Source organism: Megascapheus bottae, chromosome 5, assembly GCF_031878675.1.
Source record: "Megascapheus bottae isolate mThoBot1 chromosome 5, mThoBot2.hap1, whole genome shotgun sequence".
NCBI lineage: Eukaryota > Metazoa > Chordata > Mammalia > Rodentia > Geomyidae > Megascapheus > Megascapheus bottae.
The window spans coordinates 77,553,633-77,580,802 of NC_143513.1; the positions used below are offsets into that span (position 1 = coordinate 77,553,633).

General features: G+C 42.8%; 1 protein-coding gene across 1 annotated transcript in view; it reads right to left on the reverse strand.

Moving 5' to 3' along the window:
- Positions 1–4,112: 4,112 nt before the first annotated feature.
- The window catches only part of LOC150063703 (transient receptor potential cation channel subfamily V member 5), a 28,586-nt gene continuing 5,528 nt past the window's right edge, over positions 4,113–27,170 (reverse strand). The window contains exons 3-16 of the mRNA XM_090333440.1: positions 26,745–26,842; positions 26,447–26,569; positions 25,790–25,927; positions 25,373–25,471; positions 25,077–25,249; positions 24,537–24,683; positions 22,409–22,621; positions 10,621–10,707; positions 10,442–10,518; positions 10,006–10,171; positions 9,747–9,813; positions 7,285–7,553; positions 5,430–5,536; positions 4,113–4,523 (exon numbers count right to left, since the gene is read on the reverse strand). Of these exons, the coding sequence (XP_090189566.1) occupies positions 4,226–4,523; positions 5,430–5,536; positions 7,285–7,553; positions 9,747–9,813; positions 10,006–10,171; positions 10,442–10,518; positions 10,621–10,707; positions 22,409–22,621; positions 24,537–24,683; positions 25,077–25,249; positions 25,373–25,471; positions 25,790–25,927; positions 26,447–26,569; positions 26,745–26,842 (2,062 nt within the window). The 3' untranslated portion in view covers positions 4,113–4,225. The remainder of the gene's footprint in view (positions 4,524–5,429; positions 5,537–7,284; positions 7,554–9,746; positions 9,814–10,005; positions 10,172–10,441; positions 10,519–10,620; positions 10,708–22,408; positions 22,622–24,536; positions 24,684–25,076; positions 25,250–25,372; positions 25,472–25,789; positions 25,928–26,446; positions 26,570–26,744; positions 26,843–27,170) is intronic.

The following is a 27,170-nucleotide window of genomic DNA, read 5'->3' on the forward strand; positions in this document are numbered from 1 at the left end:
GGGCAATGAAATGCGAGGCTTTTAACACAAAAGACAGTACAAATGATATAGAAACATAGACTTTGTATCAGTAACTATGATCCCCAGTGATCTCATATATGCATATTCACACACGCATGCACACACACAGAGCACATGTTTAATCTTTCAGCCAATACCAGTAAGATAGTCACAAAGAGGAAAAGGGAATGGGCACAGCAAAGGAGGAAGGACCATAAATCATGAGTAAAAAAGAATGACAGCTAATCACTGGTAATCCTAGCTATGCAGACAGCTGAGATCTGAGGATGAGGTTCACAGACAGCTCAGACCGGAGAGTCTATGACACTCTTCTGTCTAACTAAACACCAAAATGCTGGAGGTAGAAGTGTGGCTTAAGTGGTATAGCACATGTCTCAAGAGACAAAGCTAAGAGAGAGCACCAGGCTCAGAGTTCAAGCCTCAGTACCAGCCTCTCCTCCCTTTAAAAAAAAGGTGGGGCAGGGTGGGTGGAGAATTACTGCCCAGAACCTAAAAAATAATTCATCTTGTTATTGGAAAAGAGTGCAAAGGCTGATTAAGTTTCCAGGAGTCTTCTTAAGGAAGAGCTTCTCAAGGACCATAGTTTGAGGAAGTGGTTTCATCTTATTAAGATGGTTACATCTGTACTGGGAACTGTGGAGCAGAGAACAGGAGTTGTGCAAAGACAGCAGTTGGAAAAGTAGTCTTAAAATACCAGAAAGGATGATGTTGGCCTATTTTAGAATAATAGAAACAATGTTTGGAGAGGCAAAAACAGGAGATTTTCATTGTTGTCCTGTTTTCTGGAGATAGGGTTTCTCCATGTAGCCTCAGCTACATTAGATCAGCCCAGGCTGATCTTGAACATGAAAACCTCCTGTATTAGAGTCTAAGTACTAGGATTACAGGCATATGCTAACACGCTCAGCTCTGTTTTTTTCCTAATGTTATTAGTGGTATGGAAAAATGTTTGAAATACCCTAACCAGGAAAAGCAAGAATTTTATTCTGATCTATCTATCTATCTATCTATCTATCTATCTATCCTTTCATATTATTATTATATTTTTGTGGGTCATGAGGCTTTAGCTTGGCCTGGGCACTGTCCCCAAGCTCTTCAGCTCAAGGCTACTGCCCTACCCTTGAACCAAGCCCCACTTCCCTTTTTCTGGAAGTTAATTGGAGATAAGAGTTCAGATCTTTTTGTGCCTGGGCTGGCTTTGAACCTTGATCCTCAGATCTTAGCCTCCTGAGTAGCTAGGATTGCAGGCATGAGCTACTGTACCCAGCCCTTTCATATTATTTTTTAAAATGAATGCATTATCCATGCTTGGGTGTACTGAGTGTGGTTTTGGAGGGACAAAGAACACATTTTAAATGGTGAGTCTCCCTAGGGAAAACATCTAAGGGGCTAGGGCAGAGGCAGGACACCATTTGTTGTCTCATCAAAATTATTTTTCAAGAATATCCACGAGACCTGAGATTTGCTGGCTATGGAAGTGAAGACAGATACATCAAGAGTGACACCTAGGATTCTGGTTTAGGCAACTTTAACTGCATGTTGCCAATATTTGAATGAGCATACTGGTAGAAGAGCAGATTTGTTGAGGAAGAAGAGCTGCTTGATGTAGAGTTGAAGTGACTATAAACAGTCCAAGAAGAGCAGTCTTATCAATGGACATCCAAGCTGTTCAAGGGACAGATCTTAAACTGAAGATAGGAACCTGCCAATCACGAGCTGCTACGTGGTAAGCCTGTAAGGCCGCAGGTAGGACTGCCCAGATGGTGGGGGCGGGAAAGGGGGGGGGCTGTGCGACAAGGTATTTAAGGGAGTGGTAGAACAGAAGAGTGGTAGGAACGTGAGAAGTGGTCAACAGTCAACTATAATCACAATGTGACAGACAGTTCAAGCAAAACAGTTACAGCTCAATGGGTTTACCTTCAGGAAGACAACTCAAGCAAGAGTGGGATTAGTAACCTGGATCAGGTCAAATCACAATGGGTTGAGAAATCCATGGAAAGCCACCAGACAATGGAATCTATACTTCAAAAGCCTGCCCTTGAACAGGGAATAAAAAGGGCAGTCACTGAAAGGAGAGGTGGGGTTGAGAGAGAATTTTTAAAGGCTGAAACATATATATACTGATGGAGCTGGTGGAAGAGGAGTGGCCAAAGATAGCACAAGTGAGAAAGCTCAGAGGAGACACTTCTGGGCACAAATATCAGAAGCCAGAGAGGGAATGGGATTGGTGATACAAATGGGACTTTAGCTTTACCTGGGTGTGGAAGTGTGAGAGAAATAAAAGAAGAATCACGATGACTCAGAACTTGCAACCCATGTCTCCTATGTGTACCATGTATGAGAGTGCATGTGTGTGGGTATGCGTGTGTGTTTATGTGGTCTCTCACTGCTGGGCATGCAACTCTACATTTGTGTTTCTCAATGAATCAGTTAAAGTTTGCCTAAATCCCTCTGGTATATCAGACAACAATCCTCCTTAAAGTAGTTGTGCAGTTTTGTTGTTAGTGAAAGTCATAGAAGGAATATAGTAAGATGGAGTTGAGGATATGAGTTCTGATAAGAGACAGATTAACGTAAGTTTATGTAGGAAGCCCTGCATATTTAGTTCCACATTTTCCCCTTTGTACATATCACAGGTCCTTCATAATTGCGATTCACTTCACAACTCAGCAAGGGATAAGTGTAGTTGGGGCCAAGAATGGTGGTTACAGGACACAACCCAGGAGCCTTTGCTTGTAGAAGGATGATTATCTGCAAATAGTCTGAAGGATTAAGCCCCGGAAGGCCTATAGAAGAAAAAGCCCATTCAGACCAAGATAGCATGGCTTACCACTTATCCTCAAAAACACACTAGGATGCACATAAAATGCAAACTTTAGACTTCAAATCTCAAAAAGCAAGGAAAGAGTAACTCACCAACAACCACAGCAATGAAATAACCCAATTCAAAATGAGACAAAGCACTTAGACATTTTTTTTGCAAAGATATACAAATGCTTTACAAAGAAGTGTATGAAAAGATTCTTAATAACTTTAGTCTTTTGGGAAAGTCATATCAAGATTTCAATAAGATACTATTTTATACCACCCCTTAGGAGATGATATAAAATGGTGAAGCATACTGTGGAAAAACAGTATGTTAGCTCTTCAAAAATTAAAAATAGATGGGCTTATAATTAAAAAATTCTATTTTTAAAAGTGTACTCTTAAAGATTTAAAAGCAGGGACTTCAACAGATATTTTTACCCTAAATTTTCCTGATAACATTCATTATTCATAATCACCAAGAGATGGGGAAAATACAAACATTCACTGATAAATGAGTGGCTAAACAAAATATACTGTGTGTGTGCACACATGTGCATGCATACAGACATGCATGCTATGAAATACTATTATTAGAAAAGGAATAAAATTCTGGTACCTGTTACCATATCTATGAAACTTTGAGACTCTTCTGCTAAGTAAACTAAACCCGACATAATAGAACTAACACTGCATGATTCCATGCAGCGGTACCCAGAGGAGTCCTACTCAGAGAAAGTAAAATATTGGTAATCATGAACTGAAGAGAGGGAATGACGGGGAGCTATTGCTTAGTAGGTATAAGTTTCAGTGTTTGATGATGAAAAATATCTGTGGTGATGCTTCTACACCAGTTTGGATGCACTTTTTGTCACTAAATTATACATCTAAAATTGCTTAAAATGGCAAATTTGATATTACGTGCATTTTGCTACAATAAGAGAAATTTTAAAGAAAATGAAGCGAAAGAGCTTTTCTTCTTGCAGTTTTTCATCTGGAGCTTGGTTGCTAGGCACAGAGAGTCTTACAGAGGGGCAGAAAAAGAGGAAGAACCATAATCTCTATGGTATGCTAGCTCTCGCTACAAGTAGCCCCATGGAACTACAGTCTTGCTAGAATACTGGTGCCTACATGATCAAGAACAGAGGATCCTGATATCAATCTAGCCCCCCTACCATGTGTCTTCAGTTGGCAGCTACAATTTTTCTCCCAACATGTGAGACCTCCAGGAACCCATACAATATATACAACATTGACTGTGTCCAGAAATGCTGATGTGAATGGCATCCTTTAGAAACTCTTCTATCTACACCTTCTCAGGATTCACTAATGAACATGGGAGCTAGATGCCTGTATATGCAGATATCTTCTCCCTTTCTACCCCTGTCCAGATTCCTCATCAAAAATGATAGATCTCCTCTCCATCCCCTTCACCAATGTCCAGTCCGATATTCAAGTGTCCCAGAGTGTTTCGACGAAGGATCGCCCAGCCCCGATGGCTGCTGCTGCTTTGGGATGTGGTCCTGGACAGGGAGGGTGTCTGGAAGACCAGAGAAGACCTAGCTAGAGTCTCACTCTCAGCTATGGAGGGCCGTTTTTCAGACATCCGCTCCTGTCCGTCTTCTTTGTCTGAACATTTGAAAGCTTCCACATAACGAAGCACCCGGAAAGGATTCTGGTCCTGATGGTTCTCAACTCTGTTGAAGAGAAAGCAGAAGGAATTTCACTGACCTGAGGAGAGACAGGACAGCAGAGGTGAGCAAGGAAGAAATCCAATGGGAAGGCTAGAAGAGGTGAGGACCAGGATTGATGCAGGAAGAACATCTAGGACCAGAGGAGGAGGAGGTGGAGAAGAGGCTCAACTAGGAAGCCAAGGAAAGAGGAAGAGCAATTAGACTTGGAGGGTTTCAGGATATGTGTATGGCACTGACTGATGGGAATGTGAAAGAGAAAATAATCAGTTAAGGAGCCACAACTTCGAGAAGATGCAATTCAGGAAACGCCTTAGGGAAAGGAGTGCCAGGTCAGGAGATAAGGATAGAATAATCTGGAAGGAAGTTAGATTCAAGACCAGAGTAAAATGGAAGGGGACAAGTAGAAAACACTAAAGCAAGTTGGATCTTGCTCATTGGAGCAAGATCACAATACAAAACCACCACTACCCTGAGAATCTTTTCTTTTTTTTAAAAAATCTGTCATGGGGCTTTAACTCAGGGCCTGGGCACTGTCCCGGAACTCTTCAGCTCAAGGCTACCACCCTACCCTTGGACCTTGGCACTGTCCCTGAGCTCTTCAGCTCAAGGCTACCGCCCTATGGCTTAAGCCACAGCTCCACTTCAGTTTTTTAGTGGTTAATTGAAGATAAGAGTCTCATAGACTTTAGTGCCTGGCCTGGCTTTGAACCATGATCCTCAGATCTCAGCCTCCTGAGTAGTTAGGATGACAGGCATGAGCTGGCTCCAAGACTCTTTGTAACCCCTCCATTGCAGCTCCATCTCTTTCTGCGGGATAGACGTCCACAGTCTGGTGACATCATCACCCAGTGGCTCTTGCTTCCGTGATGCACCCAAGTCCCCAGGTCACGCATACACACTGGCACCCACCTCAAGAACCAGCGGTCCCCCAGGCCATAGTCACAACCGCAGATCCCCGATCGAGGCCATAGGAAACGAGGCATCTTCCTCTCCAGCATCACCGTGGTGGCCACGACCTGGAAGGACCCGAGAGTCTCTGAGAGTCTCAGCAAGAGACACCAGGTTCAGAAAGACACGGTGCTCATAACAATACAATGGGGCTGGCTCCACAGCAACCTACACAATGAGCCAGCCTGCACCAGGAAGATACTTAGCCCCCCCCTCCCTCCCTCCCTCTCTCTCTCTCCCTCTCTCTCTCTCTCTCTCTCTCTCTCTCTCTCTCTCAAAAACAGAATCTTTTATGTTTTGAAGAAAACATTGACTCCTAGGTGATCATTCCAACCTCTGGACTATGAATCATTGTGAACTAATTTCATTTCCTTTTGTCATAGAAAAGCCACCAACCAATGATTCTGATTTAAAGAAAATGGTTAAATAGCCTCTGTATGACCACAGGGATGAAATGATACTGTTCCAGTTCAAGGAGTTCACAGAAAATGAAGCGTCCATATCTTGAGATGAAAAGGGATTGATTAATAAATAGCTGCATACTTGGCAGGGAAGTTTCTAGTAGCAGGCCTTGTGTTCTGTCCTTTGCCCAGCCCTCATTAACACAGAAATTAAACTTATCAAACGTATCTGTGACACAAAACTGGGAGGGATACATGATAGACACAGTGACAAAGGCAATGTAGAATGATCTGACTAAACTGGAATGCTGTCCTTCAGTCAGTGACACAAACGTGTGGCACTACATTTATGTCTAAAGAGCTCAGCTAAGGCTCAGTCATGTGCTAGTTGATCATAAGCTTAGAAAGAGCCAAGTATTTGCTCGAAGACTTGACTCTATTTTTAAATGTTATTGATAGTAGTGTTATGCCCAAAGCAAGGGAAGGCATGACCTCTCTTTGTATCTCACAGCTCCCCATCATCAAAGACCATTAAAGTTTCAAAAGGATCATGGTCTGTTAGCACAAGAACAGAGTGTGCACTGGAAAGGTCAGGAGTCCTTAGTAGTGGAAAGAGCTGGACATTTTAAAATGTAGGGGTCATGTCCTTGTATTCTCTCTGTCACCAGTTCCTACTTCCCTTGGTTTCCTAGCTGCATCAGATTCGTTCCAATTTAGGACTTCCAGTCATTTTGTGCTTTCTGCCAAGGTTGCTACTCTTTTCCCCAAAATAGACGTTCATGGCATTAGTTGCCATGATCCAACCTCTCTTTTTGTTTGATCCAGAGGGTCACTCCTTCACCATTTTCAATCCATTGGTTAAAGCAGACCAGCCTTCACCATGTACTAGGTAGTCAGGAGATTCTCCCAAACAGACACAAAACAAGCAGGCCTCTCCTCTATTAGCACGCCTGCCAAGACCCTCCAGCCCGCAGCCCTTAGTTAGGTTCCTTAGTTGCATTCTTCTTCTTTTTGTTTTACTTTAAAAATGTGAGTGTTATCACAAAGGTGATGTGCAGAGAGTTGCGTCCTTCTTAATAGACGCATTTCTCTGTGGCACTTCTCCTTCTGTAACTTTGCAGCCTTCTGTCAGGTGGTTTGTTTATTGTATATTTCTAACCTACCTATCGTGTCTGGGGCCCAGCTCCTAAACACATCCCAGCACATAGCCATCTCTGAAACACTGTGGTTTTGTGAACGAAATGCCTGACTTGTTACCTGTACCTTCCATCTCGCCCCATTCCCACGCACATCAGTGTATCTACATCTCACAGCCGGAGACGACACCACTGGCTTGTTCTATGACTTTTCCCATCCTACTTTGAATGTTCCCTCCATTGTCGGCCATGTAGCAAGGCTGAGGCTAAGCATTTCACCTGGGCTCTCCAGAGCTCGTCCCTCTCCTGGGCCACGCGCCAGTGAGTGTCCCCCATCATGGCAATGAAGAGGTTGAGCATGAGCAGGGTGGCAATGATGGCAAAGGCAGAGTAAGTGAGGCTATACATGACAGGCAGATCCACACTGTAGTTGGCAGGGGCATCGACGATGGTGAGGAACAGCTCGAAGGTACTGAACAGGGCTGTGGGGTAGTTAGAGAATTCCCCCAGATTGGCTGGGTCTTCTGTCTGGAAAATGACATAGAATGCTGCTCCGCCCAGAAAGAAGATATATGGAAAGAAGTTGAATTATCACAGTAAGTGCAGACCTGGTTAGAATTAGTTCTACTTCTGATATATACATGCATATATATACACATAGCTACACATATATGTATATATATACATATATATGCCTATATCTGTGTAGATACATACATATGTGTGTATATATGTATACCTACACTTACACAGATAGACACAATCACACATGTCTAAATACAGTTACTTGTACAACTGGCTTTCTCTAAGGTATTCTATGACTACCCATGTTTATTGTGCTGTGTAATGATAATACCCAAGCATTTATCAAAAATCATTGTTCGTGTATGTGCATAATAAGTTACCTAACAGATTCTTACCTTGTAGAAAACTAAATATTTGAAAGATAAGTTGTTAAAAAGAATGCTTGGAATCTTCAGCAATTTTAAACAACAGAGCACATGATAAGGCTAAAAGAAGAGCCACCTCCTTCTTCTTCTTCTTCTTCTTCTTCTTCTTCTTCTTCTTCTTCTTCTTCTTCTTCTTCTTCTTCTTCTTCTTCTTCTCCTTCTCCTTCTCCTTCTCCTTCTCCTCCTCCTCCTCCTCCTCCTCCTCCTCCTCCTCTTCTTCTTCTTCTTCTTCTTCTTCTTCTTCTTCTTCTTCTTCTTCTTCTTCTTTTCTTCTTCTTCTTTTAATCTTGATGGCTTCATGATAAGTACTTACCATTCTGAGATTCCCTAGGTGAACTTGGCCCCTCATGGCAAAGTTATTCCTGCTCAGTATGGAGCCTTCTGGCTGATGGTAGTTGAGTATCCTGGCTCTTACAACAACATGAACCCATTAAGTTGGCTTCTGTGTATACAGAGTACTGAACCAGCAGAATCCAAGAGCAGAAATAGGATCCCAGGCAAAGAATCGCCTCCCATTTTAGAAAAAAAAGAAAAAACCATGCTCTGTGGCCAATAGGATCATTTAGAGAAATTTATAGAAAATGATTCTAATACTGTAACACTGTTTAGGGGATGGGGAGGGAGGGTGTCAATTCTGAGGCTAGAATGCAGGGCCTACAGATTTCCTTTAGCCTTTTCACTCAAGGCTGGCACTCTACCACTTAAGCCACATTTCCACTTCTGGCATTTTGCTTGTGAATTCTCTCAGACCCTTTTTATAGCTCCTCTTTTGGTTTGCTCTGCCATGCGCCAAACTTTCCAACCTCTTTGCTTGTATCCCCTTTAAAAATATCTTCACTTTTGCCTCCCCCCGACTTTAAATGACTACCTATAGAATGAGAGTTCATTTTGTGAATACTTTAACCTCTCTTCATTTGAACTGCAAACACAGGAGAGTGAAACATTACATCTTTCTCTTTGATCTTGTAGTTTCTGTTGTAGCTGTTGTTTGTTCTGAGGCCTGAACTCAGGGTCTTGGATGCTCTCTCTTAGCTTTTGTGCTTAAGGCAGGTACTCTACCACTTGAGCCACGGCTCTACTTCTGGCTTATTGCCAGAATCTCATAGACTTTTCTGCCCAGGCTAGCTTTGAACCTCAATCCTGAGATTTCAAAATCCTGAATCTCTAGAATTACAGCCATGAGCCACTGGTGCCCAGCTTCATGTGTATTTTTTAAGAAAAGACTTTCCATTGTTTCCTGTTTAATGTCCCCTTTTCTCACCAAAGGCCTTTCCCAGCTTTAGTTTAATGGTCTTACAGAAAAGTTAGTCAACATAAATGGTACTGGCCCCAAACCCATAGGTTTATCTTCTCAGCCAACCTCAGTGATTTTGTTTTGTCTTTTGTTTGCTTGTTTTGTAGGTCATGGGGCTTGAACTTGGCCTGGATACTGTCCCTGAGCTCTTCAGCTCAAGGCTACCATCTACCCTTGAGCCAAGCCCCACTTATTATTTTTTAGAGGTTAATTGGAGATAAGAGTCTTAAGTATTTTTGTGCCTGGGCTGGCTTTGAACCTTGATCTCCAGATCTCAGCCTCCCGAGTAGCTAGGATTACAGGCATGAGCCACAGCACCCGGCAAACCTCAGTGGATTTGAATCTATAAATGAAGGTGTGAGTTTAGACTCAGTTTTCATCAGAAGACAATAAGGATGATGAAATATAGCATAGATGAGACCCGGGATTAGAAGTAAAAGCAAACGTCCTTTTTGAAATTCCACATCATATGACCAAGAAGAATAAACTCTTCTTACCTGAGGCAAATCCCAGGATGACCATAGCCATAAGCCAGCAGAAACGCATTAAGTCTCCAAATATCATCTATCAGAGACACAAAAGAAGGGAGGCTGGGGTGATTCTTTCTTCTTGGTCTCTGAGATGGTATTTCTGACAGATCAGGAAGTCTCTATGGTTCCACCTGCTCTACTCAGAGCAGCAGTTTCTCTTCATACCTGTCCCCATCTTCATCTACCAAAATCCTGTGGCTGAGCCAGAGAGATCCAGAGCACTGACCTTCTGGATCATGATGGTGAAGGGACCCAGCATCTGAAATCCTTGCGCGAAGTACATCACACTGCACCAGCCCAACACCAGGGCCAAGGAGATGGGGACCACTTCCCCATTCAAGTTTGTGAGCCTCATCACCATGGTCACCAGCACAAGGGAGGCATAAGTGATGCTGTGGAGGGAGCAGGAAGCCGAGAGTGAGACGTGCACTGGGAATGTTGCCACTTCCCTCTAATATGGAGGTGGTTTGGCTGGTACCAACTGTGAAACTTTGATGTGAGGACTAAACCCAACATCCAAAACACGCATGTAGGTAAAATAAAAACCCACTTGAAGAGAAATCCTTAGACTTAGGGTCATCAGTTATCACGACGTCCAAGAATGAACTGGACACACCTAGAGTAATGCCAGTAGGTAAGGGCAGGAAATGGAAGACACTCACATAATGACATGAAATGGACCTCCCAGGATCGTCTGTCCAAAATACCGAGAGGCTCCGACTCTGAAAATGTCTGGGATCTAGAGAGAGGAGAGTAAAACAAAACAGTATCAGCTCAAAGTTTGTTCTAGGGACCTCAGATGAGTGGCCTTCACCTGGGGCTCCCACTCTCTGCGCCTCACCTCCAGAAGCAGGATAATTACAGCTCCAATGACAGTCACCAGCTCCCCCACCAGCCGGATATTATCCTGGTAAGTCACATAGGCCTCCTGCGGAGGAAGTTCAGGACAAGAATTGCTTTCTGGTATGTGGAGATTCAAACCCCTTTGGACAATTATGTGTAGCCTCTAAGGTCTATTCAAGATGAAGAATATTCTGTCAAAATCACTTCACTGTGAGCCAGTTGTGGTGGCTCACATCTGTGATCCTAGCTACTCAAGAAGTTAAGATCTGAGGATCAAAGTTCATAGCCAGCCTGGGTACAAAAGGACCTGAGACCCTTATCTCCAATTAGAAAATGGGAAGTAAGGCTTGGCTCAAAGGTAGGGCGATAGCTACCCTGGAGCTGAAGAGCTCAGGGACGGCACCCAGGCCAAGTTCAAGCCCCATGACCCACAAAAAAAAAAAATCACGTCACTGTGGTCCTCATTGGGACCAGATTATATACTGACTCTAGTGACAACCTCAGCAATAGCACATCTTTTAAGTGTTGGGATACTAATTCATAAGGTGTAAACTGATCAGGTAAAGACAAATTTGAAAGCACTAAGACCCAAATCAATGCCAGATGTGATGGTCAATCGATGTGGTCACACAGTTTGGGAGCCTGAGGTAAGATAGTCAATAGTTCAAGATAGCCAGAGCTATACAGTGACTTCTGGGCCAGCCTGAGACAAGACTTTGTCAATAAAAAGAAAACAAAACAAAGCCAGAAGTGATGCTGAGGCTCAAGATGTAGAGCTCTAGCCTCGAGAAAGTCCAACGACAGTGCTCAAGCCCTGAGCTCAAGCCCAGGACTGGCAAAAAAAAAAATGCCAAGAAAACAACAGACTACAGTACCTTGTAATTGTTTCGTCCAGAGGGAAAAGTCTAGCTTTGTCAATCTCATCGGATCTCACACTATGTAGAAGAATTCAGGTTCCATTGTTGACCAAGAACCTACTAGCTCCAGTGAGATCTTGAACCAGTCATGGAAAATCTCTACATCTGAGGACTGTCGTTTGTAAAATGCAGGCTCTCATGCTTACCTCCTAGGCTTACTGCAAAACTCATCTTAGATGATATATTTGAATGGGCTTTGTGAAGAGCCATTCACACATTCCTTGTAGTTGTGTTATGACTGTCGATGTTGAGTAGGGTAGAAACTAGGCTAGAGATGTTTTGTGGATTTTAACCCTCAGAAAAATGGTCTTGCCTCTCCTGAGCAGAGATGTAGAAGAACTTGTCCTACAAGAGTGGGGTGGGAGGTAAAGTGCCTGCCTTGCTGCATCTATGCCCTATCTGTTCCTGTACAAATTTCTGAATTTCTTCTTAAAACTTTATATCTTGGTTGCATATGTTGAGAAAAGGTTACCAAGCTTTTCTTAGTATAGAGGAACTCGGAACAAGCTTTTCTGCTACAGGTACCAGGATCACTGTGGAGATGAGAGCACCCTCAGAGGACTGAGAGGGAATGACACCAGTTGTCAGAGAAAAGGAAAAAAGAAAAATGTGAAATCGCAAGTAACAGAGAAATTGGGGACAATGTGGGCTACCAAGCTTTCCACCTCCAGATGCCTCCTCTTCTCCAGCTCCTTTTCCCTTACAAAGCAGCTTCCTGTAGGTGAAGGTTGAGGTATTCTTTGTACAAATAACAGGTAAGCGGCAAATGCAGAAGCTGTGAGCTTTGGTCTCTTTCTAGGATCTTCCTGCCCTAGACTGTCCTCTGGGGGTTGTTTGTCTCTGATACAGGGTGTTGTTTACTTCTTTCATTTTAAACTGTTCTTTTTTTGAAAGAAAAAATACAATGTGTGCAAAAGTTTCCATAAACAAAATAATATTGACCTTTTTTTAACTTGGCTTTTGATTTCAGGGCAATTTTAGTTAGATTAAATGTCAGTTAGACTTGTTAGAGTACATTCTCTTTGTATAATTAAGAAAATAGTAGTGCTTTAACAATGAAAGGGGCTTTTGTAGTCCAGTGATCAATTTTTTTTATGTCTCTTAATGTGATAACCTTTGTTTGATTAACCAACCTGGCACTTTTAGAAATAAATCTTAAACCCAAATAATGACATTTTCCCATTAAGTTTTTAGCTTTTTATTTTTCCTTTTGGGGATTATATTCAAGATTTTCTGTCTAATTTGAAAGGCTAATTCATAGCTCTCTAGATTTATGATCCTTATAGTAAGGTTCAGGTATTGATCAAGGTTATATTCAGCAAAGTAAATTATCACAGGTACTGATTCTAAAGACCTTTCTGTTTAGCCTCCCAATTCCCTGGTTCTCCCTGAATTCACAGAACTTAGGCCTTAAAGCAAACACATGGAGGCTAATATAGGGTTTATCCAGCACCTATTTTCCCCTTTTCTACCTACATCCCCTCTAAGCTACTGAATTGATCTTTCTCAAATGCAGACATCACTAGGCTGTTTCTCTGTTTATATGCTGTTTCTGGGGGCCTGGAGTTTGGCCTACTGGTAAAAGTGCTTGCCTAGCATGCACAAAGACCCAGGTTCAATTCCTCAGTACCACATATATAGAAAAAGGCTGGAAATGGTGCTGTGGCTTCAGTGGTAGAGCGCTAGCCTTGAGAAAGCCCAAGGACAATGCTCAGGCCCTGAAGTTCAAGACCTAGGACTGGCAAAAAATAAATAAATAAAAATAAATGGTGTTTCTGGTTACTCAGTGCTTTGGGGATTAAAAAATACAGGCAAGATGGCACTGAACAGTGTTTTCTAAATCCTGACGATAGTGGAAATTCACTAAATAATGTCTAAATTTGATTAACAAATGAAGATAGAAGCATGTTATTCTGTCTACATGGGGAAGACAATCAGAATAAAGACCCAATAAGTAATACAAGCTGGCTATCCCCTGGCAGTGAGAGATGGGTGAGGAACAAGGGCAATCCAGCATGCGGTTGTTATCCATCAGCTCTGTCATTTGATTTTTCAATCTTTAGCATGTATTCATTAATTCAGAAATTCTCATTGTGAAATAAGAATTACAACAAAATCCAGATGACAAATGTGATGTACCAAGCCCTCCCTGCTCTGATCTGTGCCTGTGGCTATAGTCATACCTAGATATTGGGGTCCTTGGTTGTTGAGTCAGGCCCTTAAACAGAACGTGCCTCTGCTACCATCTCAGCCTGGCTGCCTAGTCCCTAGGTGTCAAGACTCAGGCCAAGCCAACTTTCCTCTGCTGCCTTTGTTCTTCTCTTCCCAGCTCAAGTTTTCCTCTTGAAGGCACGTGGTACTACTCTGTGTTTTCATCCCTCACCCAAGATGGAAAGATCTGGAAACTCCATGTCTTGCAGCTTCCTGAGACCAGACACATTTCACTCTAACTTTTTATCCTTGATATATAATATGGTAATATATAATGAGTATCATTACCACACTAGGAAAGAAGGAAGGAGGGATAGAAGAGGGAAATTGTCGGTTTGATTTCAGTTTCCCTTTAAGGTGAAGAAGTGAGGTAAAGAAGGACTCACAAAATGGAAATGTGAACCCCATTTGGCAGACAAAATGAGGAAAAGGATGTCAAGTAATGAGTCTTTTTTGATATCTCTAGATTCCAATTGTGTACAAGAAATACTCATTCCCAGACACTCCTTTAAAGAATAAATGTCTTAGCAGGCAACCGTGGCTCATGCCTGTAATCTTAGCTGCTCAGGACACTGAGATCTGAGGATTGCAGTTCAAAGCCAGCTTGGGCACTAGAAAGTCTATATGAGATTCTTATCTCTAAATAACCACCAGAAAATGGGAAATGGTGCTATGGCTCAAAGTGGTAGAACGGTAGCGTTCAGCTGAAGAACTCAGGGAAAGTGCCCAGGCTCAGAGTTCAAGTCCTACAACTGACAAATAAGTAAATAAATAAATAAAATGCCTTCCAACAATGACTGAAACATTTTTATATCACCGTGTACCTTGGAATTTTAGTAATTGTTAAGAACCAAATCCCCAACACAGGTTAACCATTTATTATACCTTACTGGAAATTGTCTTAATGAAATTAAGACACTAGCTGACTGAGGCCTTTGTTGTGAAGGAAATGCTCAGAGCAGGGCATAGCAGAGCTGAAGGCAATCATGGGTTGAAAAAGCCAGTGTGCACCACACAGGGAAGAGAGGGAAGTGTAGACTGCCTCTGATAGGAAGTGGGAGGGCACAAGGTCCAGTTGTCAAGTTCCTTTTTCTCTCTCAGCTCACAGACTTGAAAAGGGCCCTGCTGGCTCTTGATGAAGAGTTACTCCAATTTTCTAAACTAGGAAGGGGGTTTCAAAATATCTCTGCCCATCAGAGTTAACTGACAAGTCTTTTCCCAACAAGTTTGGCCAATTTGCTGTTTGTTTTACTAACAACAACAACAAAAAAGCTATGTGGATGGTTCTGATGTATATCCCAAGGTGAGAACACCTAGGCCATAAAAAGAGGAGAGAAGAGCTTAAGTTTCCTCAATATAAACAAATTCATGTTATTTGCAAGAAAATAGGTGCCACTGTAGGAGATCATACCAAGCAAGATCAGAGAAGCTTGAACAACAAAACATCAAGCTGGGGCACTATCTCAGGCCTGCAATCCTAGCTACTCAGGAGGCTGAGATCTGAGGATCATGGTTCAAAGCCAGGCCAGGCACTAAAAAACATGAAAAAGTCCATAAAACTCTTATCTATAATTAACCACTAAAAGTGGGGCTGTGGCTCAAGGAGTAGGGCAGTAGCCTTGAGCTAAAGAGCTCAGGGACAGTGCCCAGGCCCAGAGTTCAAGTCAGAACTTGACAGAAAACAAAACAAAGCAACAAACAAATGAACAACAACAAAAATCACATTGTATGTTTTCACTATATGTGGAAGGTAGACATACATATACAGACAGGAACATGCACATACATAACATATACACATATACCTAACTATGTATGTGGATAAACACAGATCAGTATCTAACTAAGATACTACATAGGAAGAGATGAGAAGGGGAACTGGAAAAAGAAAACTAGAGGATGAGTAATTTTAAAACACATGTTAAAAGAGAATAAATTTGGCTGAAATAGATTGCTTGTAACTATGAAAATAGAACAAGAAAAACAGTTGCAATTGTTTTGGGAAAGGGGAAAGAGGAAAAGGAAGGAAAGGAGAGGGATAGATGGTGTAAGACTGATTAAAATACATTATAAACATGTGGAAATGTAACCATCAAATCTTCTTTCTCACTAATTAATACAAATGCTAAAAATTATTATGGCTGTTTGAAATAGATTCAAATGTATAGAGCTTTTATGATTTAAATTTTAATAAAAGATACTATCTCAGGTTTCTGTGGTATCCTAATCTGCATTTTCTCAGAAAAAGAAACTGCCAAGAAATTGCCACTGTCTTTAGAAAAATCATAACACTGACAACTCCTTTGTGAGTTGGCATTTGAAATGGTATAGCCCCTTCCTTTTTAATTTTCCTTTTCGTACTTTATTTATTTGCTTGTTTTAACATAGTCCAGGCTGGGCTGTAACTCAATCTTCCCGCAGCGTCCCAAATACTCAAGTTACCTCCCTAGTTTTTAAAATTGTATTTTATTATCTTTAAAAAGTTGTATAAAGGAGTTATCATTAAACAAATCAGTTTATGGGTACAGTACATCTTGATCAGTATCACCGCTTTCAGCATTCTTCCCCATCCCTGTTAACTCCAACCATCCCCTCATTTTTTCCTTATTCTGTAGTAAATGCTCTGATTATTATGACTGCATTCTCCTGGCTTCCTCTCCTCTCTCTATTCTTCTTACAAGATTATGTCCCATCCCTTTGCCTGACATTCTGAATGCTAAAGAGAAATCACACCTAAATGATTAAATTGTTCACTGCCAAATAGCCTTTCTGCAAATTTGCAGAACTGGAACTTCTTCTGATCTTCAGATTACATTGTAATATGTAACATCCCTGTTTATTCTTCAGCCCCAATGTATCGACTGTCTTCAAGTGTGATAATTCTCACAAGGTTTACCTTGCAGAAATGCAATATATCTTTTTAAAATAATGACAAGAGCTCCAGGAGGTCAAAGTCCTCCAGTGATGTTCTAGCCAAATAACAAAGAAGGAACCACATGCTCTGAATGATAAAGACGCTATCCAGGACGCAGTGTTCCTGCTCAATGCTTCATGTGCCTCACGTACTTCATGTACCTGCATTTCCCAAGATGAAACTTGGAAGATGATAGATGAGAACTTCATCTTCTCTGGATACTGGCCCTTGAATAAAACTGAAACATGTTTTGGGGGACGGGCAAGAGGGAGCACAGAAGTGGAGGGAAGAGAAAATGTAATCATTATATTCAATGTGCATTAAGTCAAAGATGAACTATAGAACTTCAGGGTAGGAACAGGAGAGGAAACGGGGGAGAATTAAGGAAAAGATGACATTGACCAAGAAACATTATACTCATAACCTGGCTTATGGAAGTATAACCTCTTTGTGCATCTACAGGAGGAGGAGGAGGAGGAGGAAGAGGAGGAGGAGGAGGAGGAGGAGGAGGAGGAAAAAAGAAATGACAAGCAAAAACAAACAAACAAAAAAAACAAACTGACTTCCTTTCCACCAACTCATCTTTCCTGAGTATTAGATTTCAAATGACAAGCAAGTAGACATGGACCGGTTACAATTTTCCATTCCCATAGAAGTAATGACTTACTTTATATGCAATAGGGGCTCAGAACATAAAAATAATACTGTTGATTAACAAAGCTGGAGGATTAATAGTAGCTCATTAGTTGGAATGGGAAGCATTCTATATTTGCCCTCATTCCCATTTATCCCAGGGCCTCTCTCATCCTAACAGATTAAATTAGGTAAGGATATATAAATAGATCATGCCAGGAGAGTGGCCTAGTGGTAGAGTACTTGCCTAGCATGCACAAAGACCCAGGTTCAATTCCTTGGTACCACATACACAGAAAAAGCCAGAAAGGTTTCTGTGGCTCAAGTGGTAGAGCTCTAGCTCTGAGAAAGCCCAAGGACAGTGCTCAGGCCCTGAGTTCAAGACCCAAAGCTGACAAGAAAAAGTGGACCCTGACTAAATCAAAGCCTGTAGATATGGGCTTCTAATGCAATGGATCCCCACAGAGAAAAGATAAGAATCCAGTGCTCCACTTTGAAGGGTAAAGTGGTCTGTTTTGATATTTAGAGGTAAAGCTTCTAAGATGAAGGATACTTGTACCCAAACCCTAGCACCACCCTTCTGGCTGAATGTCTGTTAAAAAGTGATTAATCTCCTTGACCTCAGGTCTACTATTGTCTCAAGGGGGACAATTTTATTTACTAAAATATCCATGAAGATGTCATCCAAAGTGTGGTTGACAAAAATCACAACATGTAGCATCTTAGGCCCTACCTCTGCCTGATTGCCAGCAGCTCCAGTTTCACTAGTTCCCCAAGGGGTTGACCAAGGAAAGTGAAAAGGACATGATAGGAGTGGCCGGTGTTTGTTCTATTACAGAGGTGATCAGGACCCCACAGCAAACATGCGTAGAGTTGAAGATCACTTAGGATTTCAAACAGCTATGGTGCCTTGGATGGCCCAGCATTGTTGAGGAATAGTGATGTGCTGACAGATCCATCCCACTGTGGCAGGTAGAAGAGGATTTACAATCAATAGGAAACTCTGTGCCATTCCTACCCCTGTCCTCACTTTCCCTCCCCACATCCATTCCATTACACAGGAGTGCTGAGTTTTGCTTTGATAAGCCTTCTGATGCCAGCTCTTTCTGTCCATTTGCCTATGACATCCCTATGCCAGTTGTCCATTATCTCTTGCTTGTTAAATTATAATAGATATCCAGTTGGTCTCTCTCTATCTTCCTTAGTTCACTCAAATCTGTTCTGCATCCTGAAAGCATAGTCATTTTTTAAAAAGATTATCTCTGTTTATAGCTTTAAAATAATTTGAAACATACAATGGATCAAGAATTAACCCAAGTTCACAAAAAATTATATATTAATTGCTATTTCTTAGTAAGTTCGTTGAAAAACTAATATCCATGATGAAGTATGGTCTCTTTCTTCTTTTTAATCTGATTGATTCTTTCCCCTGTTCAGCTTGCTTCTGAGCTTTCCATTACTGTAGGGATAAAGTGAAATCTTTTAGATGATCTGCAGTGCCCTGTATAATTTGGCAAGAGTATGTCTGGAAAGCATTACAGAGCTGGCAGTAGCCAACCCTGTTCCCCACGTTCTAGTATCTCTCCTTTGATTGCATAGACTTTGAGGATGATTTTCCTGTCTCTAAACCTTTGTGTAAGAATTCCCTCTGCATATAATCCTCTTTTTTTTTTTTGCCAGTGGTGGGCTTGAGCTCAAGGCCTGAACACTGTCCTTGGACTTTCTCAAGGCTAGAGCTCTACCACTTGAGCCTCAGCACCACTTCTGGCTTTTTTCTGTGTATGTGGTACCGAGGAATTGAACCCAGGTCTTCGTGCATGCTAGGCAAGCACTCTACCACTAGGCCAAACTCCTGGCCATCTAACCCTCTTTTGATCTGCTGTTCACCAGGATTTCAATTCAGAGACCTAGATTGTTAAAAAATCTCTGGCCTCCTGGGGCAGCAGGCCTCAATATATATCCTCTCTCAGAACCCTCCTCTTTTCTTACCATAGGGAAAATAAAAACCGTGTTTAACGATAAGCTGTTTTTAATGAAATATCTATGCATATGCTCACTTGATCAATATAAATCAGATGCCTGTAACAGGCAGAACACTATATTGTATTTTGCATAAGCCATGGATGTTCAATTCTAACACTGGGAAAATTATTCAGCTGTATTTGCTTCATGACAGAATTAGTGAAACCATTCTAGAGGAGGAAATCACAAAGAAGAGCTTGAAGGATTATTTTCTAAGAGACAAAAAGATTTGTGTTGAAGGGTAAAAATCAATGCCCTTATAACCAAACAGTGTACTGAAAATCTAAATGACCTGGTGGAACTTGGAATAAATCTTGAAGAAAGAATCTGCTAGTTCGCGGCTCTAACTGACTATCAGTTACTAAAAGAGCCCCTTAAAAACACAAAGGCCATAGCTGGGCATGGTGGCTCATGCCTGTAATCCTAGCTACTCAGGAGGCTGAGATCTGAGGATCACAGTTCAAAGCCAGCCAGGGCACTAAAGACCATGAGATTCTCTTCAATTAATCACTAGAAAATGTGAAATCATGCTGTGGCTCAAGAGGTAGGGTGGTAGCCTTGAAGCTGAAGAGCTCAGGGACAGTGCCCAGGCACAGAGTCCAAGCTCCAGGACCAACAAAAAACAAAAACAAATAACAGAAAAACAACAACCACAAAACCCACCAAGGCCTCTACTTCAGATAGTCTGACTTCAATTTATTAAGTTCCAGCATAGTAGCTGTTCTCTCTCTCTCTCTTTCTCTCTCACTCCATACTCCCTCCTCCCTCCCTCCTCCCTCCCTCCTTTCCTTCCTCTCTTCCTTCTTCTTTTGCTCCTTTTGTCCTTTCTTCTTTCTTTCCTTCATTCCTGTCTTTTCCTGCTTTCCAGGTTTCTAACCTGCTATCATTGTGAAGAACACAAATCTAGCAGGATTTGTTCAAGGAGGATTTGCTTGAAGTCAAACAACTATTTAATTACAAAATCAGGACTAAAATCTAAGCCTACTGATTCCAGACTTTGAATATCCCAGTCACCTGGGAATAGAACTAAAGACAGAATATATGTTGATCTCAACTAGACCAAACAGAAATTGAATGCAAGAGGAAATTAATTCCAATCAATAGAATTCTTGGGAAAACCTGAAAGAAGTATATCTTTTATGTCTGAATAAAGAAGCATCTTAGAGGGGCCGGGAGTTTGGCCTAGTGGTAGAGTGCTTGCCTAGCATGCACGAAGACCCGGGTTCAATTCCTTGGTACCACATATATAGAAAACCCCGGAAGTGGTGCTGAGGCTTAAGTGGTAGAGCTCTAGCCTTGAGAAAGTCCAAGGACAGTGCTCAGGCCCTGAGCTCAAGCCCAGGACTGGCAAAAAAAAAAAAAAGAAGTATCTTAGAGTCATTAAGTCATTTCCAAAAGTGGATAAAGCTGAGCTAATTCCATGATTCCATACATTAGCTTTTGTGTAATTTATATTGCCTCACAGAAATAGAGATAATATTTCCCTTCATTTCAAATGTTCTGATATGCTACTGCTAGACTGCTCTCATAAAATCCAGGAAATTAAACTAGAAGTGATCTACATGGTCCTGGAGTCCTGTGATTTCTGCAGCTCCTAAAAGATCCACCTAAGAAATCCTAGAGTGATCAAGAGCCCAGAATTACAGACTTATTCATATAGTTAGCTATTAGAGTATGTTCATTCGTTTAAGAAAAGATGACATTAACTGGTGGACAAATGCATTCAACAATGTATCATATTTGTTCACTTTTACATTTCTAAGACTTTCAAGTAATAAACATTTTTCCCACTAGCTAACAAATTTTGTACAGTTGAAAAGCAAAATGGTCAATCACAATGATAAGTGAGGGAACCCTCATTCCAATCCAAATTGACTTACTTCTAAGGAACACAAATATTCCATGAACTTGGGGCCAAGCTCAGGGATTAATGCTGAGGAATAAAGATTTTTCCTTGGTGTTCTTTACTAACTAACCCTCTTACTTCTGTAGTCTTAACTCTCTTATTCACTGAACATAGATAATTTAAAAGTCTTTGAGCCAAAGCAGCTTTGACCTAAGCTAACAAAACAAAACAGTAGAAATGCCAAGGAGAAAGGAAGAAAGAATAAGAAAGGAAAAAAGAAGAATGGACAGACATTTATATATAATTATACTTATCCTCATCTTAAGAAACATAGACGGGATCTTTAGACTATCTGGACCAAAGAAACATGTTTGCATATAATTCTTTCTTCCACAAAAAGAAAGAGATAATACACAGGAAATTGGGGTGATTAACTGCCTCAATCCAACTGTTCTGGCAAAATAGTATCTATACTGTAAACATGTAAAACGACCATTTTAATGTGAGAGAAAGAGCTCAACAAATGCTTCTGAGGAAGCAGAGAGAAATATGGAGAAATATGGTGGGGAGAGAATGATAGAAACCAAATGTTATTACTTATTTTGGAGTTTTTTGCTTTGTTCTTCTCTCCATTGCACGCTATTGTCCCTGGTCTAATGTACGTCAGGGTATTTGCTTCTTGACTGTAGGAAGTTAATCTTCTCTTGCTGCCCTAAACTATCCCTGTTCTTACCCTATTATGAGTTATTTCTATGGTTTATATGTCCCACTAATGGAAAAAAATTCTTCATTCACTCTTCCTTGCTTGAAAAAAATTTCCTCATGTTTTCTTTCTTCCTATTATACCTGCAACATCTTGGTGGACTATTTTTAGTCGAATGAGTCAAAATTTTTACAAGACCATAAACCAAGCTTGCGAGTATCCCTAAACTAGTTAAGTACAGGCTTACGTGTGTGTGTGTGTGTGTGTGTGTGTGTGTGTGTGTGTGTGTGTGTGTGTGTGTGTAGAGAGAGAGAGAGAGAGAGAGAGAGAGAGAGAGAGAGAGAGAGAGAGAGAGAGAGAGAATCCATAGCTTCCTGAATACTCTTTTACTCATTAGACTCCCCCTCTTGGCCTAATCACTTCTGGTGGTTAGATGCCTAGAAGTTCTGGAGTACGGGAGACCTTTCCTGAATAGCATTGGTCTGGTCTCCAGCACCACCACCCCACACCAGTCCCTTTGCACCTCTGGAGAAGAATCACCTGTAGGAGCTTCTGTTGGAGAACCGTGTTATCTCGAGGACTTGTGCGGTTGCCCTCTCTGAACTTGAGGGGGCGGTAGACACAGCACGCGGTGAAGCAGATCATGTAGACCATGTACAGAGCGCCCAGCGCGCAGAAGTAGGGCTGCCCGTATTTCTTCCACTTGAGGCTCACCAACTCCTTCACTGGAGTCTGTTCTAGGATTTGGCGAGCCTGCAGTGGTAGAGAGCATTGTGTGGGGTGACCGACATATCCAGGAGAATTGAGTTTCCTCAATGTATTCCAGGGGAAAGACCATCCCCATCACAGTCCTCATGTATTCAGCCAGTCACTCATCTCTTTGACAGACATCTAGTCACCATTGACTATCTGCCAACCTTGTGTTTAAGTATCACAGAGAAAAGATTCCAGAACTCAACAGTAGGTGTATACATCACGAAGGCCTTAACAGATGAAGTACTACAGAGCTACAAAGGATCAGTCCATGAAGTCATGCAGCCAGCAGACTAGGAAAGTTTGAGAAGTCACTTTCCATTTGTAGGTCAGATGTAGTTGGGACTATTGGGATTGGTGGATATAAATTACAATGGGAAATAAAGCCAGATTATTGTGTAACGTAGATGCTGATGTAGGGAGTTGCATTTTTTTTTTTTATGAATGTGAAGGAAAGCAATTGAGAAATCCAAGCAGAGACTTAGTCCAATTTGCTCTACAAAGACTGTTCTAGTAGAGAAAATCAGCACAGCAACTGATGAAATGTGGCCATGAGCTAAGTAGATGAGCTGGGCTCTGACATATGTAGACATTGCAAGAGGCTAAGATACACATGAAAAGGGATGTGAGACAGGAAGAGGTATCTAGAAATAAGAAAATGACAGATATAAAGCAAAGATGAAGAGATTATTAACAGAAAGAAATGGCATCCCTAATGAATCTTGAGGGGAAGTAAGCCATAATGAGCAATTTCCATACAGTCTTGACAGTCTAAGACAAGAGACAGAGGTAGTCCCAGCCAGAGAGACTCATTTTGCCAAACAGTGGACTCCTCTGCTGAAACTAAGGGTGGAGATAGCAAGAGAAAGCAAAAGAGGGCCTGGCAGGCAGTGGTATAGAAGAAAATGGCGGACACTACATGTGTGGAACTCTCAGGAGAATATTGAGAACCACTCAAGGACAATAACCAAGGACACTTGCCCACAAAATCTGCATAATAAGGGTGCTAAACACCTAAGAAATTCCATCCCAAGCTCATCTGTTTCCAGATTATCTCTAAGGAGAAAACTCAAACTGACTGGTCAGTTTCTCTTCTCAATACTATTAACAATTCTCCATGTTTTATGGATCTGTAAGCGTTCTTAGGAAACTCATGTAGATAACCAACAAAAACTATATTTTACCAGTAGCTTGGATGATTCTAAAATCCAGAAGCATCTTCCTTCCTTCCTTCCTTCCATCTTTCCTTCCTTCCTTCCATCCTTTCCTCCCTCTTCCCTTCTCCCTATTTTCTCTCCTCTCATTGTTCTGTCTTCTTTTATTTTTTAAATCTTATTTTATGTTTGAGAGAAAGAGGCAACGCAGCCAAATCTGGCCGCAAAATTATAACCCTCTTGCCTCAGCCTCCTGAGTGTTGAGATTATAGTCCAAGCCATCACATGCAGCTGGCTCTCGCTCTCTCTCTCTCTCTCTCTCTCTCTCTCTCTCTCTCTCTCTCTCTCTCTCTCTCTCTCTCTTTCTCTTTCTTCAGTCCTCAACAAAATTTCTCCTTCATTCTCCTGCAGTTATGAAGGACAGACACTAGAAAATGATGAAGTTGACTGATAGGAAATGTGTTTTATTCACCTATGTTTTCAGTGTCTTATACGGTGTCTGGGACACAGCAATATGCTGAGGAAGAAAGGAAGCAAGATAAAGCAGAGGGAGGGAAAAGGGCTAGGAGAGAAAAGGGAAAGAAGAGAGTGGTCCAGGAGACAAGTGTTGAATAGTCATTCTCCACAGGCTTCGAGGCCTTGCTCTTCTCTTCCCATTGCAAGACAGAAAATGTCTAAACCCTAAGGTCACAGCATATGGAGATCTGTGCTGAATGTCAGCCACTCAGATGAGTGTCCCTGGCCTTTGTTCACATCAGTACCTCGCGTTTCTTGGAAGAGACCACGAGCTCCAGAAAGGACAACTCTTCTCCCCAAGAGTCGATCTCCGTGAGGTCGTAGAGGGTGGAGGTCAGCGGCCCATACGTCCACTGGATGTGCTTCCGCTTCTGCATCAGGTGCTGGAACATCTGAGAGGAAGCGGGTGTGGAATATGGAACACCCCCGCTCAGGAGGACAGAGAAGGGGCTCTCTTCACCACCCCACTCTGGAGGGCAGAAGAACCCACGCTTTCATTGCCCCCTAGGTTTGTCCCTCCCCATGACTCTCTTTAAGCCTGGCGGGATGGGAGGAGCAAGAGGACCACGGTTCTACATTGACACTGGAGATGGCTTCAGCATGGGCTGTAGTCTGCATAAGTGGCCAACACTTCAGTGAGATACATTGGGCAAGAAAAGGAACAGGGCCAAGGGACGGGAGCAGAGAGAACCGTGCTGGGATGGGAATGGGACCTGGATGTCAAGGATCAGTGTCTGCATCTACTGCCTGCCAAAAGGCTGGGACAAGCACGGGGGCACCCTCACCACAGTGTTGCCCTCCACTCCGGCCAGCTTGAAGGGGGTGAGGCCCTGGTGGTTGGGCACCATTTCCAAGGGCTGCAGGTGGTCCCCTCCATCATAAGACAGCAGCAGGTTGTACATCTGGCAGGCAAAGGTTTTGTTGGGCTGCAGGATGAGGATGTGAAGCACTGTGTTTCCTGGGGGAAGAAGGGGGAGACTGTGGCCTCAGGCCCGAAGTCCTATTCTTCCCCTTAGCCAGCTGCCCCCCTCCTCCTCACACTCCTGCAGCATCCAGCACCCCACCTTGTCCCCGCTCTTACCCAGGGAGTCTTGGGCGCGAAGGTCAGCTCCATGCTCAATGAGCAGCCGGACGATCTCCTCACTGCCCACACAGGCAGCAAAGGACAGCGGGTGCTCTCCTGGGAACACAGGGGCAGCTATGTCAGGGACGGCAGGATCACAGGACCAGAAGGACATTCTGCCCCGGGTGACTGCCTCCCCTTCCCATATCTCAGCTGAGAGCTTGAGGACACTTGTCCAGAAGAACCAGAGGAAGGACAGTGCTAATGTCCCGAGGAGACCTGGCCTCTGGCCTCAAATCCTCTAAGGGCTGCCCTGCCCAGTGACCCAAGGCATGGAGCTAAGGGCCCAGTTCTCTTTTGCCTTTGCCCCTTTTTGCCCCTGCCCAGCTCTGGTTCTTCCCCTCCCCTTCCTGCCTGCATGACCCTGGCTCTCACCATAGTAGATGAGGTTGTGGGGGCTGAGGTGGAAGGCGGAGCCCGTAGCTCTGGCCGAGACACTCGCCCCTCGGGCAAGCAGGGCACGCACCAGGTTCACGTTCTGGTTCATAACTGCGATGTGCAGTGCAGTCTGACCTGGCCCAGAGAGAGCCATGAGTCACAGGTCTGTTATTTCCACAGTTCCTTAGGTACACAATACCCCCAGAACTTCCTGACACCTCCTCACAGAAACATTCCCAATAGGTTCCATAGAGTAGCCAGAGACTGAGGGTTCTCGGTCCTTCTGATTGACCACCCCACAGCCTCACACCTTGTGAGAACTGACAGAGTTACTTAGTATAACTACGTACTTGGTTTAACTTAGTGCATAGTATAACTAAGTACCCTGTGACCTTAGGTGAGAAAGAGATACAGAAAGATGTCCTCAAGGACCATGAAAGGATTTAAGGAAAGTGTGAAAGTGCTAATGGAACTCCAGGGTGCTAGAAAGCCAAAGCCAACACTCTTACATTTGTACCAACTCATAGAAAACAAAGTATTCTTGCTGACCTTGCATCTCTTCCCCATACCCCATGCATCCCAGGCCCTGTCTAGATGAGGCCTGGCCCTCCCCTAGTCCTGTCTTTGCCTTGAATAACTGTGCGGTTCCCTCACCTACAAATGGTTCACACGCAATAGACTCTGTGACGAGATCTGGGACGACCTCCATCAGCACCATGGCGGCCTCCATGTTGTCATAGAGAGAAGCTACATGCAAGGCCGTCTCCCCCAGGGCTCCTAGAGTAGGATAGATACACAAGGATTCCAAACACTCGCGGCTGATGCTCAGAGAAGCAGCCCCTCACTCCAGAAGCCTCTCTAAGGCCTTTTTTGCCAAAGACCTTTAAGTCCTGGGGGAGGGGCGGGGCAGAGCTTGCTGTCCATAATTCTGTCCATTAAACTCTGACCTTACCTCTTTGTTGAAAGTCCCACTTTGGGTCTAGTAGAAGTCTCTTAAGGGTACACAAGTCATTTTCTTTGGCTGCTCGAAGCAGTGGGGCCTCCCATATCCTGGGGGAGGACACACAGTCGGGTGAACAAAGCCACAAGGATGATCATGAGCAGAAGGAACGGGGGCATTCTCTAAGACAGACAGGACTCTGAAAAGTGTGCAGTAACACATTGGCTTTGTGACTCTTGAGTTGTCTGCTGGACTCAAGGAACTCAGTGAAAACTGGAACAAGAGCTTGTTTCAGGAGGCAGACCCCTTATGAATTCCTCCCGAGAGGGACAAATCCATGTGCAGTCTGTGGCTCAGCTTGGTCCCTAGAAGGGACAGTTCAAGAAGGGGGGTGGCATGGGATTTAGAACCGGTAGTCAAGTTATCCTTGGAAAGATG